Below are 17,649 nucleotides of genomic sequence, written 5' to 3'. Positions count from 1 at the left end.
ACTCAAAGGTCAAAAGTCACCACTCTTATCTACACATTAACTATGTGTCATAGAATCATATTCTATGACACATAACTAATGAGTTTTCACATTCCCCATGACCCATGAGCTTCGGTAGTTAATGAAGAGAGAGAGTGACTATATAAAGCACTCTCCTCCTACTTTGTAATTAAGTCGATTAATCTCCTTTGTAATATACGTCTTCTTGAGTATTCTATTGTCTCTCTAATCTATCTTGTGTTTCTCTCTCTCATACACACACACACACTCATAACACATATCTCTAGTCTATTCCGCTGCACAAGAATCACCATCGATTCTTTACAAGTTATTTAATACATTTCTGAGGGATGCAAGTGTTTCCATACTCTCATATTTAATCCAATGGATGACAATGTTCTTTGTTCTTTGTTCTTTGTTCATGTTCTTTCAATTCTCAGATAGAGAAGTCCTTTCCAGAGGAGAATAAAATCACGGGTTCAACCCAAGCTACCCGTGGTTCAATCAGGAGTGCAAAATCCTCAACATTCTATCATGTCATGCTATGTAGAAACATATGTTCATCCCATAAAGGCGCTAGCGATGTAATAAGTATCCAAGTATATCATGATGGTTTAGAATATTTCATATCATAGATTACCAAAAGAAACCTAGAACTTAAGTTGCAAGGCACAAAAAACTAATAAGAGAAAAATCTTCTTCATTTGGTTGGGTGTTTGACATAATCAAATGGTTAAAAAGATGGGGAGTAAAAGATATATTGGAGCTCTCAAGTGATGTTATGAACTATGTGACAATCGAGGATAGATTATTATAGGCACTAATAGTAAGGATGCCAATATGTTTAAATGTCAAAATTAGAATATTAAATGGCAAATGTTTAAAATGTCAAAACATATAGAAGTGCATCTTACTAGTCCCGTGAGCCTTAGCTTTGAAGAGCCTTAGCACTTCTTCAAATTTACGCACACAAGTTAGGTGTTAAGGTACATTGTGCCATCATCGCCCAATTATGAAGATATGTGATGTACGCAAAGCAAAACCTTAGGGTACGCAAGGAACACCTAGTGGATGGTAAATATCACTTAGGTCTCACTGTTTAACATAATGTAGTTGGCGAAAGTATGATGACTTGTTAGATGGGCATGATAAGTTTACATTTTCATATTCAAATGCCCACCAAGAAGGGTGAGCACATATGTGCATAATTGTTTTTCACATAGATAGACTTTACAATAGAGTTGTAACCCTCCTTAGGAAGGAGTATCACATGTCAAAATTTAGCCTCATTGTGGAGTCCATAACAAAAAGTTGTTCTATCCTATCCTAATCTAGAATACAAGGTGGATTTCAAACCCAAGGCTTGGATTTTAATACAAACATGGCATGTCAATAGAATATGCATGCTCGGAAGATAATGATGATATATTTACTAGCATCCATGGGAGGGATAATGCAATATCGATGAAATAAAACCTTAAAAGCATATTAGAAGTAGTTGTTATGACTCAATTTAATATTCAAAACAAATAGGTTTAGGTGCTAGATGATAAGAATATGCCTCCTTTAATATAACTCATGCAATGCAATGATGCACGAAGAATAGACACACAACAAGTCTTTTGTTTTTTATAACGATAAATAAATTAAACATTCCAAACCATGATTAATGATGATCGTAATTGAGCATTCCAAAGTTAGACTCAACCAAGTCTGGCATAGTCTAGATTTTAATTCAACATGCATAGTGTAGAAAGCATCATCACTTCCTTCGTTATAATTGATGCCAAGTCTTTTGTTTTTCATCTTCCATGAGTTTTTATAAAGAGGCACAAACCCACGTTGGTCTATCAATAAACATATTAAACAATGACATTACAAAATACAATTAATGAATTTCAGATTGAACTCTCCATATTTAAAAAATCAACTAAGTCTTGCATAGTCTATATTTAAATGCAACCATGAAAGAAAGCATTGTTATTGAATACATATGTATATCATGCTCTAGAAACTTTGATACATACCACAAATATATTATTGTCCTATATTAAAACATGCATGACATATTAAAGCAATATGTCAAAACAATGCTTTTATGCATCCTAGAGGGATGTCAAACTTTCCCTTCTAGTAAATTATTACTCTGGCTATTTCCATGAACTCATTCATGTCAATACAATAGTGCATCAAGTAATGGTTGTGCTTTTGCCTCCACCCTTGGTTTGGTTTAACGTTGGATTTCATTGTAATATCGCTTTCTAATTATTGTTTGAGTTCATTTTGGATATTCTTTTAAGAGTTGGAGAACATATTGTTGCCTTTCAACAATACCAATAATAAAATATATCAAAGGTTGAAAGTAAGCTTTCATCAAGAGAGCCAATACGCAAGCAATTGTAATCCTATCCACAAATTGTTGAGGCTATGGTATTTTGAATATGATTGATGACTATGTACAAACTTCTTGCATGCTTAGTACATACTTGTTCATTTATAACATTCCAAAATCCCCTTCTAATGAATTACTACTTGTATGTCCACATTTCCATGTTGATTTCCCCACACCGAATCATGTAAATGTGATGTTGAATTGAATAAATCTTCTAATTTCTTTGGATAAAGTCTCAACCCATTGTGTGGCTTTGACATCAAGTTCATTGCAATATTTTTGTTAGGGTTTACACACAATATTATTCCATAATCCCAAGGTATAAAATGATACCATTACCTTGAGACTACGCATATACAAATACATTCATGATTTCAAGTGATTTCAAGTGCAATTCAATGTTTGCGATGTCTCATGTTTAGTATAGAAGAATCCAAGTCGCTAACTTCTCCTAATGATATTCTATCTCTTTCTAAAGAATAGGTTGTTTAGTGAACACCTAATGCAAGGTTCAATACTCGTGAGTCATAAGTGATCGACAACGAAGTAGTAACGTGAAGGAAATGTAAAAAGAATCCAATTGGGGAGTGAAGTAGAGCATGGAACCATGAGTTCCAAAGTATGGGGAGGAGAATCAAATCTCAAACTACACACCTTGACTCCATGGAATCCCATGTTTTTGGTAATTGATCACTTAGGCTTGGTCATGATGACCTCCTCTATGAGAAGGCACACCCTTCTTCCAAAGTTATAGGACCAAACTCACTACAAAATCATCACTTTTAACTCTTAACAATATTGTAGTAATTAATCCCAAATGAGTTCATCATTTATTATCATGATGGAGTAACCTTTTTCTAGTTGCAAACAAGCAATTGCATATTTCAAAGCATCCATCATAATTTGTGTCCATGATGCAATAGTTTGTCAAGTAATTGCGTGCATCCATGGTTCAAGGAACAAATTTTGTTGTTGACTGACAACATTCCAATCTGAAGCAACCTAATGAATTAGTTGTTCCTTAAATGATCGTGTTGTGTCAAAGCAACACTATGAGGCCCACAAGGTTGCCTACTTATTACTTTATCATGGATATTTATTGCAATTGACTTCCACTCTCAATTGCCAATGGCTAACACATTGGCTCTAATTATTCTCTAGTATAATTTACCTTCTAGACTTTCCATTGAAATGGCATGCAAAAGAAATGATGAATTTTCTGCAATAATAGGGTTTTTTTATTTATTTACACCCAACAAATCCATAATGATATAGCTTGAAAAATGTCGACAATACCCATTCGCAAAACGTGCAATATCGACATTACTCATGGTGTTCTCTTTTTGTAATGCTATAGATATTTTCAACTATTGAAAGCACAATGTAATGCCTCGCTTTTAATAATTGAAATATAAAGAGCAAGATCAAAGCGTACGGAATGAAAATACCACAAGTAGGGACCGAAAGCACCAACAGGGCTCAACCATCTGCTGGCCCCACAAGAAAAGAATTCAATAAAATATAATTAAACAAATAGGCGAAAGCGGTTGCATTACGAAGACGAAAAGGATCAACACGTTATTAATATAAATCAGGATGCGTAGTCGGAGACCGGATCGAGGAAAACAAAGACGGAAATAACAAAATGTAAAAGGCCACGGGCAATTTATAAACTTCGGAAGGGTGCCACTGATGTTTCATTTATATTTTCTTTCTGTCTCTGTCTCGGTCTCTGTCTCTCTTTCCCCAAGGCATGGCCGGGCGCCCATTTCTTCACAAGGGCCCCCACAAGGGCGGTACATAATCCATAAAGAAGAAATAAAGCCCAAAATATCATCATTAGAGGCCAAACTTTATCGTGGGTTTTACAAATATACAAAAAAAAAAAGAGACTCTTATGGATACAACTCCAAATGAAAGGATTATTTTTGAATTTAGTGTGATTTGCTGGGACAAATAAATAAATAAATGGATAATGGAGCACGAAATAAAACAAATTTACGAAAGAAAAAAGAAAAAAAGAAAAAAAGAAAAAAAGAAAAAGAAGAGAAAAGAGGGAAGGCTAAAATAAATAAATACAATGAAATTCAAGAAGCCAAGTCCAATGGGAGGGTGCCACGTGGCGGGAGGCACGGGGGGGCTGACTCAGCACTCTAAATCTTCTCTTTCTCTCTCTATCTCTCTCTCTCTAGCCATGGGGGGGTTGGGGATGAACAGAAAGCTACCATTTTATGTGTACAGTATCCGTTCCTGATTAGGGTTTCCTCGCACAGTATAATCGATCCTCTTCTTCATCTTCATCTTCATCTTCATCTTCTATTTCTATTGTTATTTCATTGCAATCCGACTGTTCAAAAGCAAGAAGGATGAACATAAATCTTCCATGGATATGCACGGTGTTATTGCCTCCAACAGTACCCTGATTAGATTAGGGTTCCCTCGCACAGTATAATCGATCCTCTTCTTCATCTTCATCTTCATCTTCATCTTCATCTTCTTCTATTTCTATTGTTTTTTCATTGCAATCCGACTGTTCAAAAGAAAAAAGGATGAACATAAATCTTCCATGGATATGCACGGTGTTATTGCCTCCAACAGTACCCTGATTAGATTCTCTTCGAAACAGGTGATCGATCGTCCTTCCTTTTCCTTTTCTTCTTCTTCTTCTTCTTCTTCTCCTCTTTCCTTTCCTTTGTTTATTCCATTATAATTTTACTGTCAGAAGGAAGTAATGAAGGAAGAAGGAAGGAAGGAGAGAAGAAACGGATGTGTGAATAAAAGAAACGAATAACGAGCAAAGAAATACAGGAACCATGAGCGAGAGAAGTAAAGAAAGGTCGAGCAAATAAAGGAATCAACAAAGAATGAAGGAAAAGTATGTTATCCTTTCTGCTTACTCTACTCTATCGATTTTCAAATAGTTTTTAGTCTCTGGAATCCTTCGTTTGATGGATTCTAGTCTATTTTTTTTCATGTACATCTCTTTTTCGTATTCAACAGGAAATACAACAGCAGACCGTGTTGTTTTTCATCTCTTTTCCGCTTGTAGTAGGAAATAGAACAATGAACTGTTTTATTTCCACCATATTAAGCTTCTTTGTTTCATTTCTTCGTGGGCAGGCAATAAAACAATATCATTGTTTTTTCTGGCGTAGCAGGAAATAGAACAGTAGACTGTTTTTATTCATCCCATTTATTGAACTTTCGTTTTTGACGTAGCAGGAAAATAAAACAGATTCTGTCTCTTCTCACCCATTGCTTCTTTGTTCATTTTCTAATGTACCAGGGAATAAAAAATTGACATATTTCGTCATCTTTCTCTATGTTCCTTTTTTAGCAGCAAATTCAACAAATAGGCTTGTACCTAATTTTTGCCTAACAATTTCCGTGAAACACAAATTCTTATGTAGAGGAAAAAACAGAACTTTACTGGTTAGATAAGGTCAACAATATTTGTGATTCTGTTTTATCGTGTGTGGGCTCAAAAAAATATGGAATTTATGGAAATGAGCTGATGTTTTTGCATATGTAGTGTGTAAAAAGCAGTTTATGCAGAGGAACATATAAAAATTTACCAATTCAGGTAGGGCCGAAGATATACAGAATGCTGTTTTTTCATATTTTTGGCAGGAAAAACACTATATTGTCCACTTTCTGTATATAGATACAAATAACATGGTCAATGTGCAAATTTCTAAATTCAAATTCTTAAATTTTCCTAACCTAAAACGTTTATATTCTCCAAAGTATTGGAATTCACAATTGCATCAGTTTTCTGATCACCATACAGCAACATGTACTGATGCATTAAAAAGTAGGGTTCAGACGCCAGATCCCAAAACACCATATGCTGTACTTAACTAAGCTTAACGTACCCCAATTACAAGTTCCGAGTTCCTAGTTCTTGATATTCCAAGTATCGCAAAATTTGAGTTTGCCCCAACTCTTCCACCATACCCATTTGCCTTGATTGATTAGCTCTCCTTTACAGGAAATAGGTATACATATGGAAGTAGTGAAAAGTATGGTTCTATGACATGTCAAATGAAGGGAAAATGTTACACTTGCAAATTTTCCCAAGTCCAGGCCCAAAATTTTTGAAGTTTTAGAATTTGTAACTACATAAATCTGCCTAGCTCCATTAAATTTTCAGATGAAAAATCTGTAAATGAAAAGAAAATGGCAATATAATTGATCCACTTTTGTGGAGGCTTGAGAAAACCTAGATTGAGGATATTAAAGTTCATAATTTTGATAACCTTTATAAGCTCTACATAAGTTTCAGGTATCATGCTGTAAAGTTCTGAAAACTTATAAGGAAAAAAGTCCATTCTCTGCAGGAATTAAAGCAGAAGACATTAAATTCATCTGATGGTACTGAATGGAGTCTTTTAAAGAAGCTAGTGGAGGGAAATTTTCGTTGAAAGTGGCCAAGGCAAGATGCAGAGTTTATATGGAATGGTTGGCTGAACTTTGAAGGTATAAAAATTGATTTTCCTAAACAAGACAGTTGACATCACTATTCATGTTCTTAAGTTTTTGAACTCCATAAGCCATAGTGAAATGAAAATCATTACCTTGTGGGGAAGTAAATGATGCCCTCTGGCATTGGCACAGTCAGAAGGTGATTGTGGATGCTAGAAAGCTTCTTTCTTGAAGATACTTGATCATTGTTTCAAGAACTTCCGAGTACAAACTCCGAAATGAAGTAATATTTCTTCATTTTTTCACCATTGAGGAAGGAATTGTCGAAAGTATTATATTGATTGAAGCTACATAACTTGGTCACGTTTTGTGTTCTTAAGTTTTTGAACTCCATAAGCCATAGTGAAATGAAAATCATTACCTTGTGGGGAAGTAAATGATGCCCTCTGGCATTGGCACAGTCAGAAGGTGATTGTGGATGCTAGAAAGCTTCTTTCTTGAAGATACTTGATCATTGTTTCAAGAACTTCCGAGTACAAACTCCGAAATGAAGTAATATTTCTTCATTTTTTCACCATTGAGGAAGGAATTGTCGAAAGTATTATATTGATTGAAGCTACATATATTGATTGAAGCTACATAACTTGGTCACGTTTTGTGTTCTTAAGTTTTTGAACTCCATAAGCCATAGTGAAATGAAAATCATTACCTTGTGGGGAAGTAAATGATGCCCTCTGGCATTGGCACAGTCAGAAGGTGATTGTGGATGCTAGAAAGCTTCTTTCTTGAAGATACTTGATCATTGTTTCAAGAACTTCCGAGTACAAACTCCGAAATGAAGTAATATTTCTTCATTTTTTCACCATTGAGGAAGGAATTGTCGAAAGTATTATATTGATTGAAGCTACATATATTGATTGAAGCTACATAACTTGGTCACGTTTTGTTGCAGGTTTGTTTTGCAAGGTTAAGCAGTGAAAGTGTACAGAGTTTTTACAACGTTTCTGGAGTGTTCATTGTAAAAGCATCTCATGGGAGGATCTTGTTCACGGAAGAGGAACCAGCAAGAGAATGATGGAGATGAATTCCAAAGATTTGTGTCTTCAAACTTTGGCAGTGGCCACAGCTTTAAATGGCCACATAAGCCATCTTCATTCAACAATCATGTGGACATACAAAATGATTCATCAATGAAAATCCCATCTCTTCTTGAGCTATCAGTCCAGAAAGCATGTGAGGTAAGATACTGATAGTTAAGGTGCTCTTTTTTCCATTTTGTTCCTTTCTCACTTCATGTATTTGCTTTTATGATTAGCAGAGTATAGGAAACTATGGCTCTTTTGTCATGCTTCCAAGAGATCTGAGCCAGCAGCTTCTAAATAAATTGATTCGGGATGAATCTCTTGACATATCCTTGTTCAAGGCTTTTCAGGATTGTTGCATACAGGTAGACTATCCAATTAGCGTCTCCTCTCTCTGTATCTAAATTTGTCAAAGTTATCTGGTATAAAAGTCCAGAATTTGGTTTCAAGACACGATGTTTTGTGCCGTCTTTTGTTGGGTTATTGTGTTCCATTTTAAGTTACTTAATATTGCTGTTGAATCTACTTTTTGTGAAGGATATCCTTCTTGGTGAATATTTTGGGGTTGATGACACCTGGTTAAAGGTGATTGGGTCTCAGGGGCCATCATTATTGGCTGTTGACGTGTCTAGCTCTGCAATTTCGGATATTGGTCTTGCATTCATTCAGCAGTGCAGAAACTTGGAAATTTTGAATCTAAATTATTGTGATAATATCTCAGAAGGAGGCTTGGATTACTTGCCAGGTTATTCCTTCTAGTCTTATCTATTGTATGTTCTACTCAATTATATTCATTCAATCAAGTATCATTTTTACAATGGTTGTGTAATCATGATTGCGATCAGGTTTCAAGAATTTGACAAGCCTAAGCATCAGAAGATGCAATGCAATCACTTCAGCAGGAATGCGCCATTTGGCTGAGCTGATGAATTTGAAGGACTTGGACCTTGAGAGATGTTCTAGAATAAGTGGTGGGCTTTATCATATAAAAGGTTGTAATTATTGTGTAAGCCAAACAAGCGTTTACTCAATTATGGAATTTGTTCTCTTTTAAAGTTAGCAGGTCACTATATCATACTGCTTTATGTTTACTCCATATTTACTTCCTGCAGCTTTCATGAAATCAATGTATCTTTGTATTGCTACTGATGGAAATACATTAACTGAAATAAAATAAAATCTCTTCAATGTTGACAGGTCTCACGAAGCTTGAACGATTGAATGTGGGATGGTGTAATTGTATAAAAAACCGTGACATGAAAGCACTTTCTGGTAAAATGGCAAACGTACTAATGCATTATATTTTATTGATTGCACTTAATCTATCATTTCAGTCAACCTACCGACTTCCTATTTGTTTATGTTTAACAAATAAATAAATAATTAAGAAATCTAGATTTATGTACAAAGAGAGAGGAAGAAATCTTAATCTTTACCAGAGGAATCAAGAAATAGGAGTATGAGTCCAGAACTTAGAATAAGTGCATTTACGTTGTTTGGATGGAGATCCCTAAACATGGACTTAAGCATAAATAACAATATAACAAGGGAAATCTAGAGAGATTAGTACTGCAGTGGCTAGGCCATGATGGGCCTCTGTGCAGCCTACTTTTGACTCCATAATCTCGGTTACATGATGCTCATACGGCACACTCATTACATGAGATGGTAAAATGAGCTTGAAATCCCAGAGTTAGGAAGAGTAGCCCATTTGTCTAAATGTATGTGCTTTGCCTTATCTGTTGACTGTAAATAATAAGTTGTATTGTGGATGAATTTCTGATTACTTGTTCCATATTTGGATTTTGCATAGATATAGGGTAACTAACTTGGATCAGTGTCTATATGGGATCACACTAAATTGTGCTGCATAGTTTTTGAGATGATAACTGAGCGGATCAGATTAATTTTCTGCTCATAGAGGCTGTTATTTCATGCAGGAATGTTGACCCTGAAAGAGTTGCAAATATCAAGAACTAAAGTTACAGATCCTGGCATCAACTTCCTCGAAGGTACCTCTCTGTAACCATATAAGTTACATTTTAAACTAGGACATGTCATTGATTCAATATTAGCATATCTAGAGTTGATACTGAAAATACTTGTCTCTTACTTCACATGTAAATTTTGGCTTATGCAAATTACTTAGGTCTAAAGGAGCTCCGAGTCCTCCATATGGAGGGATGCCATGTGTCTTCAGCATGTATGGAGACTATTGCAGGTATTTCTTCTTCCCATGAATACAGAATTTTTAGCAAAGAGTTGAATGTTTGTTAGCATCTCAATGGTATAACTTTTATTGATTTTTTGGATACTTATGCCTGTATTTTCAGGTTTCATTTTATTGACTTATCTTAACATCAAATCCTGTAATTTACCCAATACTGGCTTAGAAAAGCTGAAAGGTAATCACAATCTTTCATATCTAGAAAAACTTTAGGGTTTAGGGTTTAGGGTTTGTTCATATTCATTGCTGCTAGTAGTTCCTGAAATTATTTACATGTTGGTATTACGCTTGCCACCTTTATTTGTTAGGATGTAGGCTTGATAATATAGGGAATACCGTGGATGTCAATTGATGCTTATGTTTGTGTTCACCTGGTTAGCTTCTTAGTAATTATAACTATAACTAGCACACCGTGGTGATGAATCATTCTGATTTTGGCTTTGCGGCAGATCTGGTGAATTTGCAGGGCTTGAATCTTGCTTACAATGATATAAGTGATGCAGGAATGGTTCACTTGAAAGGTATTTCTTCTATCAAACTGCACATTCCTATCGAAGCATGATATACATGCCTAGGAACATCATTTGACCTCTGGGATCAAGAGATGGGAATAAGTTTTGGGAGTTATCGAGAGATTTGAAACTGCCCAATTGAGTCTACGCTTGGAGGAACTGGGATATGTTATGTTGGTGGGCAAGGAAAGTTCTTTGGACGACTTTTTTATTTTTGTGCCACTATTTTAACTTTAAGCAACTTTATATGTTCATTGATTGACTGTTTTAGTGACCTTGCAAGGAAAACACATTGTTAGTAATGGATTTGATTGCAAAATGGTATATGCAAGAAAAAGGGCTGAAATATTTACTATTAAAACTTACGTCTTCCTTACTGGAAGAAAAGTATCTGGCCAAACAATAGTTAAGATTAACTAAGAGAGGTGTCTGTAAAAGGGGAAGTAAGCTTGAGTAAACTAATGGAAAAATATGTGGGTATATAAAAATATCTGATTGCAGTCTTCTATTTTCTGCCAGGTTTAACGAATTTGGAGGAGCTCAATCTAGACTCATGCAAAATTGGAGATCAAGGGGTTGCAAATCTGAAAGGTAGCTAGTTTCCCTTGTGAATATGTCAAATGTTGGAATCCCTGTTGTCTTAGTATAGTTGGGATCATGATATGTTGACAGTGGCTAATATGTTTGGATGATGTTTTAGGTATGATAAATATGAGGAATCTAGATCTCTCAGATTCCGAGGTGGCTGACAGTGGTCTGCTTTCTATATCTGGTAAACACTGTCCTGTGTTTCTACATCTAACTATTGCCATTTTTTGAACATAATGTAATGCATTCCAAAGAACGGGGATTAAGCTATTTGTCTTATATTTCAGCCATGAAAAAGCTGGAAAATCTGAACCTATCCTTCACAAGTGTGTCAGATCGTGGTCTTGGGAGAATAGCTGGGTTAATCTCTCTTACTGCTTTAAATCTTGATACACGGCAAGTTACAGATGCAGGACTTTGTGTGCTTACACGTAAGAGCCTTCTATCAATCTACAAGATATCCCGTGTAGGATTTTGTTTTCCATGATGGCCAAAAATAGAAAGCATTCTGGGTATGTTTGACGCATTACCCCATATAGGCAGTATTTGCAGCACCCTGCACTAGGATTGACTGCTTTTAAAGAATATAATATTGGTATAGGAATCATGAAATCATTGATACTGCCATATTTTGGCTTGAAGGTTTGACAAATTTGAAGCACTTGGATCTTTTCGGAGCAAAGATTACAGATTATGGCACAACATGCCTCAAATGTATGTCTAAACTTCCTATTTGCTTAAATATGCATTTTGATATTATTCTAGCACAACTTGACACATACATGGTGTATCAGATTTCAAGAAACTTCAGTCGTTGGAGCTGTGTGGAGGATGGATAACTGACACTGGTGTAAAAAACCTAAAGGATCTCACAGCGATGACTTCTTTGAACTTATCACAAAATGTTCATCTTACAGACCATGCATTGGAGATCATTAGTGGTAACTGTCTCCCTCTTGCTCGTTGTCTTTTTTTCTCATAGAGATACAATGTGCACTCTCAATTGTGAAGTTCACACAGACTAATTGAAAATAATTCAGTTTTGGTGCCATATTTGACTTCTCAGGAGGAAAAAGAAATCTATCTCCACACTCTTTTGGTATCACCTTTTTAGGTCCCATATTTCATCTTACTGGCTTGATGATGGTGATGCATCATCATTGTCATAATCATCTTGCTTATTTATTCCTTTGCTTCTTTTAAGCAGTGTTATTGCTTGCATATGCCTGTGTTTGTCAAGGGATGGGGGTAAGAGTGAGCAATGAGTGACGAGTGATGAGAGAGACTGAGTGAGAATGAGATTTGTTTATGCAGGCATGACTAGCCTTGTGTCTTTGAATATTTCTAACTCAAAGATCACAAATTCTGGTCTCCACCATTTGACTCCTCTCCATAATCTAACCTCTCTTGCCCTGCAAGGATGCGAAGTAACACTACCAGCGGTTGCAAAGTTGCAGGTTTCATCGCTTCCTAACCTCACTGTCATAAGGGTGCGGTGAGATCTCTTGCAGTGAGCAAGGCATATATCTTTGCATATAAAATTTGTGAAACTGTTTGCATACGAGTATCTAAACAAGTGTAAATATACCATTTGTGTAAATATCCTAGAGATGTGTATATCATGGCATATTATATATACGCTCACAAAGCAAATGCCATCTACGTGGAGGTCACGCAGGATTTACTGCTGTATATAATAGCGTATATATTGTACAGATAACTAATGCCATTTGGTCACCTTTATATGATTACATATATATAGCAGTAATGCTATGCACATATAATAATAGATGTTCAGCTTTTTATATCATGGCATGTATGTATACCTAATGCCATCTTGTTAGTAATACCCTACATTCTCCAAGATTTAGATATTCTCTTTATAAATAGGTGGTTTAGTACTTCTCATAGAGACAAGGAAGACATACTTTCATGTAATATTTGTGAAATCTGTTTGTATATAACAATGTCTTACCACAAATATGTAAATGTACTGAAGGTATAACAATAGATGTGCAGCTTTTATTTCATGGTGTGTCCATAGAAGTAATGCTCATTATCTGCCGAATGCATAAAGACATCCTCTTTTGTAAGAAGATTGTTGTGGTCTTTTCTATGGATTGATGCGAACTGGATAAACTCTTTATTGTAGTCTTTCCTCAGAATACAAGCAATTTTTTTTGACACATCACATTTTGTAAATAAAGTAAATTAGCGATATCTGTTTACTTGAAGCATTCATGGAACTTCATGTTTGAAAGATGTTTCATTGGTTATATTGGCCTATGAACATGTTCAACAAATTGTTTTGATGACGTTCATGTTGTTTGAAGTGGAATTGAATTAGGCAATTGGATCTATATCTTTCTATGGCAAATAATTTTAGTGAAAATTATTGATGGGGCATCAATGTGAAAGAGATTTGATTTGTGATGTTAGTCAAGGAACATGCTCAACAAATTGTCATCATTTAATGCCCAAGAATCATAATTTCCTTCGCATTTTTGGGTGTTCATACTATTTTGAAGTAGGATGCAAGTTAACTTTATTTAACATTATCGATTTTGCATTGTGATGGGATCTTATTGGTGTTAGGATTTAGACAAGCACTTTACAAGTTACTAGGAAAGAAAGCTTGTTTTGTGCGAAGTATTTAAGAAAAACAACAAACTCATGTAGAACACCACCAAATTTTAACTTGGAAAACCCTTACGGAGGGATAAAAAACCATGAGACCAAGTCTAGAAACAATTCACTTTCAATGGGCAAATTTTGTACACTAAAGTTCTACTTTAAATAGATTAGAGTACTATGCAAGAGTAAAATCAATTAAACCCAACCAACAAGGCAAAAAAGACCACCAAAAACCACCAAGGATTGATGTTAATAAATGTTGGTGTTTAATTAATGTACTGAAAATTACTAATGGAAAAGGCAAAGAAGTGGAATATAAGTTCTTGAAATTTATTTTCAACCCTCTAACAAAATTGTGCCCTTTAAGTTCTTTTAGTCACTTTTAAAAATAAGTTCTTTTAGTCACTTTTAAAAGTGAATATACATGCATATGTAATACATATAAGTGAGCCTTTTCACACTATATTAAAAATAATAATATTTTGGCATCAAGGGCTCGTACAAACACATAAAGAGTGTGGCTAGAAACACTAATAGTTAGATCCCTTACGTAAAGAGGAAATGCAATCCCTTACATGTTTATATATGCTCTTCAACAACAATTCCATTTTATTAGTTTTTAGGCTCTTTCTTCGATTAGTGAATGACATTCACATTTCAATAATTGATCATTGATTACTACATTATGTGAACATGAGTTAATTGTGGCCTAACCTTATGTGTTTGAAGGGGAGCTTGAGATGTTGTTCAGTAGCAATATATGCAAGACAAGTAGCAAGCTCCCTTTGTTAGGTCTTGTTTTGTATATTTAAGGGCTTGATTGTATTCACAACTTCCTCGTCTTCGAGTTTAAAATCTACACCCCGTCTTACCGTGGCTACTTGCGCGGAGTTAACCGCCGCTTCTTCTTCGAGTCTTGTCATAATCATGTGCTCGATGAAAGAGCTTTGCAAGCGGAATTGCCCTTCCTCACTCACGTAACGTTTTTCACTCACTCATGTGATATTGCTGGATCGGGCTTTCGCCCATTGTCTGATATTCCCCACTATTACCTCCCTACGGTCTGTGTCTCATTCACAATGTGGTTGATCATTTGAAAAGATCAACTAAGCATCTGTGACTTGGTCAACCTTCTAGAAAACTTGCCACTCAAGATCAATTAATAATTGTTGCAATAGATAGCCGAATGATTCACATTCAAAGTAATTAGAATATTAGTTTTTCCTTCATGCTATGCTAACGAAGTGGACTGATTAATACATTACCTACCTCAATTAGGGCATTTTCATTCTTCATACCACCTTTGGAGTTGCTAGGTAGATCATTGTTTATTTTCTAGCAATTCATATACTATATCATAATATGTTCTAAGCTGGACATTCCAAGTTTGACATAATTCATTTCATAATGTTCATATCAATTTGTCATCTATTTCAGCATACCGCTCTTAGGCCCATCGAGCATGATTGTAAAACGAAATTGGAACTAACTACCCATCACGTTGTGGATTATGGAATATTTTGCCTAACTAACTCCCACTTGTATAAATGATAATGACTACATATATATTTAGGAATTGAAAGTTTAAAACATTTTTCACATTTCCTAATTGATGTCGTGCTACAAAAGTAGAGCGTAAACATTTCTATGACTTCCTTTCAATGAATTTCAATCCACCCTAGAAAGACCTTTCCAAGGGAAAGCCTCGTTGTTTGTAAGGGAAATCCTTAGATATTAGGGAACGAGGACTATTTCATTTATTTTATCTCTAGTATAATAGCCTTACTTTTGGATTGTTGTGGGTGAACATGTTTCCCTTGTTTGAACTAGTTGGGAGGCAATGGCAAACACACATTGTTTTTGGAAAAAAAGAACAAGAAGCAAACACACATATATTGAAGGACTTTAAAACCCCCTTAAAGAAGTTTTTCGCATGTGAATCAAATGGGTGGGATGAGCAATTTCTCGGACCGGGCAGCACCAGGTTCACATGTTGGGTTGGGTTGGTCAGTTGAGAGAGAGAGAGGTGGTCATGGGTTCAACCCCTACATTCCACAGTGGCATCTAATAAAATAAGAGATATCTATAAAGTAATAGAGAGGTGAGGTAATTAGGTTTCAAACCCAAGATGTAGTGTTACTAGTACACACAACTTACCACTAGGGTAAGCTAATTACAATAAGAGAGAGAGAGAGAGAGAGAGAGAGAGAGAGAGAGAGAGAGAGAGAATGAGAGTGAGAGTGAGAGAGAGAATGAGAATGAGAATGAGAATGAGAATGAATTATATTAATTGTATGTAAAATCCACTTAGTTACAACACTTCTTAGTCTCCTATACCTATCATACGCCTATGTAGGGAGAGGGATGTCCTATAATTATGTAAAATCCACTTAGTTACAACACTTCTTAGTCTCCTCTACCTATTATATGCCTATGTAGGGAGAGGGACGTCCTGTAATGCTATTAAAAAACCTGAATATGCATTTGAGGAAATGATCCCCACATGCTCTAACATCCAAAAATTCTACATGAGAATACCTTTCAGCTTCTTTATATAGGCTTTCACCCCATGTCTATTATCAAACATGAAAGCATTACGCATATTCCAATTGTGTTGTTGACCCCAGTAACGTAAAAATTGGAACAATATCTCCATCTCATCATTTGAACCATTTTGAACATATTGCGAAAAAACCCATTGTTGAGGTCTTAAACAACAACGGGTTAAAACTTGCCAAATGTTCGATAAGTACTTCCAAATGGTACACATTATAGGACATTTAATGAACCTATGTGTACTATCCTCTAATGGAACGGTGCAAAAGAAACAAGTGCCAAACCCTAGTCCTCGTCTCTTTAAGGCCGAACCTAATGGGAGCCCACTAATCATGACTCTCCATATGAATACCTTTACACGAAATGGTAGTTGGGAATGTCAACCAGGTTGTAATATTTTCTACCACCTTGCATCTGACTTACATACATTCCACAACATCGCTGCTTTAGGAGATAGGCAAGATAATGATGCCATCACATGATGATACAATATATTTGTAGTGACCTATAACAAGCGTGTACCATATTGTAACCGCCAATCCACCCAAGGTGCAAAATTTGTTTTCAATGGCAAAGATCCTTGCAACAATGGTATATCTTGTTATTTCTCCCAAATAAATCCATAATTTGGGGGAATACATAACCATCACTTGACATCTCCAATATCCGACAACTTTTGAGATTCATTATCAACCACATCTTCCAAATGTACAATCCCCAATAAAAATAAACGATTGAATTGAGTGCAACCAAAGTTTAGAGCAAATTCTTGAAAAGTTTGTGCTTATTCAATTTTTTGCCAACATTACCCTCAACTTCTCTTTCCCATGCCAAAACAACACTCGAGAAGAAACAAGCAATTCATTTTGTAATGAATTACAATATTCTTGATCACTTGATGGTCTCCATTCAAAAAGAGAGAATGCATCATGCCACGATCTTACCAAATGTTGTCCACATACAGAATGTCGAATCTTTAGAGGAATACTTCCATTGAGCAATGACCACGAAGATGCTTGAATCTTTGTTTTCCCTTGCACCAATCCTTCATGCTCAATAAAATATTGCATCACAGATATCCATGGTTGATCTTGTTGACATCTCTCTCTCTCTCTCTCTCTCTCTATTTGACTCTATTGTAAATAATGGCTTTCATTACGAAAGAAAGTAAACACCACCATGACTGACTTAACTACAAAGTATAGAACCCGTCTAGGGAGCTAAAATACTACT

At 35.5% G+C, this 17,649-nt stretch overlaps 1 protein-coding gene and 1 long non-coding RNA gene across 4 annotated transcripts; one reads left to right on the top strand and one right to left on the bottom strand.

Moving 5' to 3' along the window:
* The first annotated feature begins 4,879 nt into the window (after positions 1 to 4,879).
* LOC147862955 (Leucine-rich repeat family protein) lies at positions 4,880 to 13,131 on the top strand. Of its 3 annotated transcripts, none has more exons than XM_087320862.1 (18): positions 4,880 to 5,018; positions 5,118 to 5,267; positions 6,733 to 6,871; positions 7,770 to 8,055; positions 8,133 to 8,264; positions 8,437 to 8,644; positions 8,745 to 8,891; positions 9,097 to 9,171; positions 9,840 to 9,911; positions 10,049 to 10,120; positions 10,233 to 10,304; positions 10,576 to 10,647; positions 11,158 to 11,229; positions 11,339 to 11,410; positions 11,562 to 11,657; positions 11,869 to 11,940; positions 12,021 to 12,167; positions 12,541 to 13,131. In XM_087320862.1, the coding sequence occupies exons 4-18, from the start codon at positions 7,849 to 7,851 to the stop codon at positions 12,723 to 12,725; spliced, it is 1,701 nt and encodes a 566-aa protein (XP_087176988.1). In that variant the 5' UTR covers positions 4,880 to 5,018; positions 5,118 to 5,267; positions 6,733 to 6,871; positions 7,770 to 7,848; the 3' UTR covers positions 12,726 to 13,131. The 3 variants fall into 3 exon arrangements, with proteins under 3 accessions (XP_087176988.1, XP_087176986.1, XP_087176987.1); XM_087320860.1 differs by having other exon boundaries at positions 4,881 to 5,018; positions 11,514 to 11,657; XM_087320861.1 differs by having other exon boundaries at positions 4,882 to 5,018; positions 8,136 to 8,264; positions 11,514 to 11,657.
* Positions 12,033 to 12,370, bottom strand: LOC147862956 (uncharacterized). The gene is made up of 2 exons (XR_015529918.1): positions 12,333 to 12,370; positions 12,033 to 12,287 (listed from the first exon to the last, which is right to left on the bottom strand). It is a non-coding gene; the product is annotated as an uncharacterized LOC147862956 (long non-coding RNA).
* Positions 13,132 to 17,649: the final 4,518 nt, after the last annotated feature.

This window comes from Azolla caroliniana, unplaced genomic scaffold (genome assembly GCF_043228905.1).
Source record: "Azolla caroliniana isolate FFs.n. ecotype wild unplaced genomic scaffold, voAzoCaro1.0.p SCAF_6, whole genome shotgun sequence".
Lineage (NCBI taxonomy): Eukaryota > Viridiplantae > Streptophyta > Polypodiopsida > Salviniales > Salviniaceae > Azolla > Azolla caroliniana.
This window is presented reverse-complemented; position numbering and strand designations above follow the sequence as displayed.

Excerpts from the sequence above, each read along its gene's own strand:
- LOC147862955 (XM_087320860.1), top strand. The coding sequence starts at position 7,849 with ATGGGAGGATCTTGTTCACGGAAGAGGAACCAGCAAGAGAATGATGGA. Across the intron at positions 9,172-9,839 it reads TGACATGAAAGCACTTTCTG|GAATGTTGACCCTGAAAGAG; the intron begins GTAAAATGGCAA and ends TATTTCATGCAG. Across the intron at positions 11,230-11,338 it reads AGGGGTTGCAAATCTGAAAG|GTATGATAAATATGAGGAAT; the intron begins GTAGCTAGTTTC and ends ATGATGTTTTAG.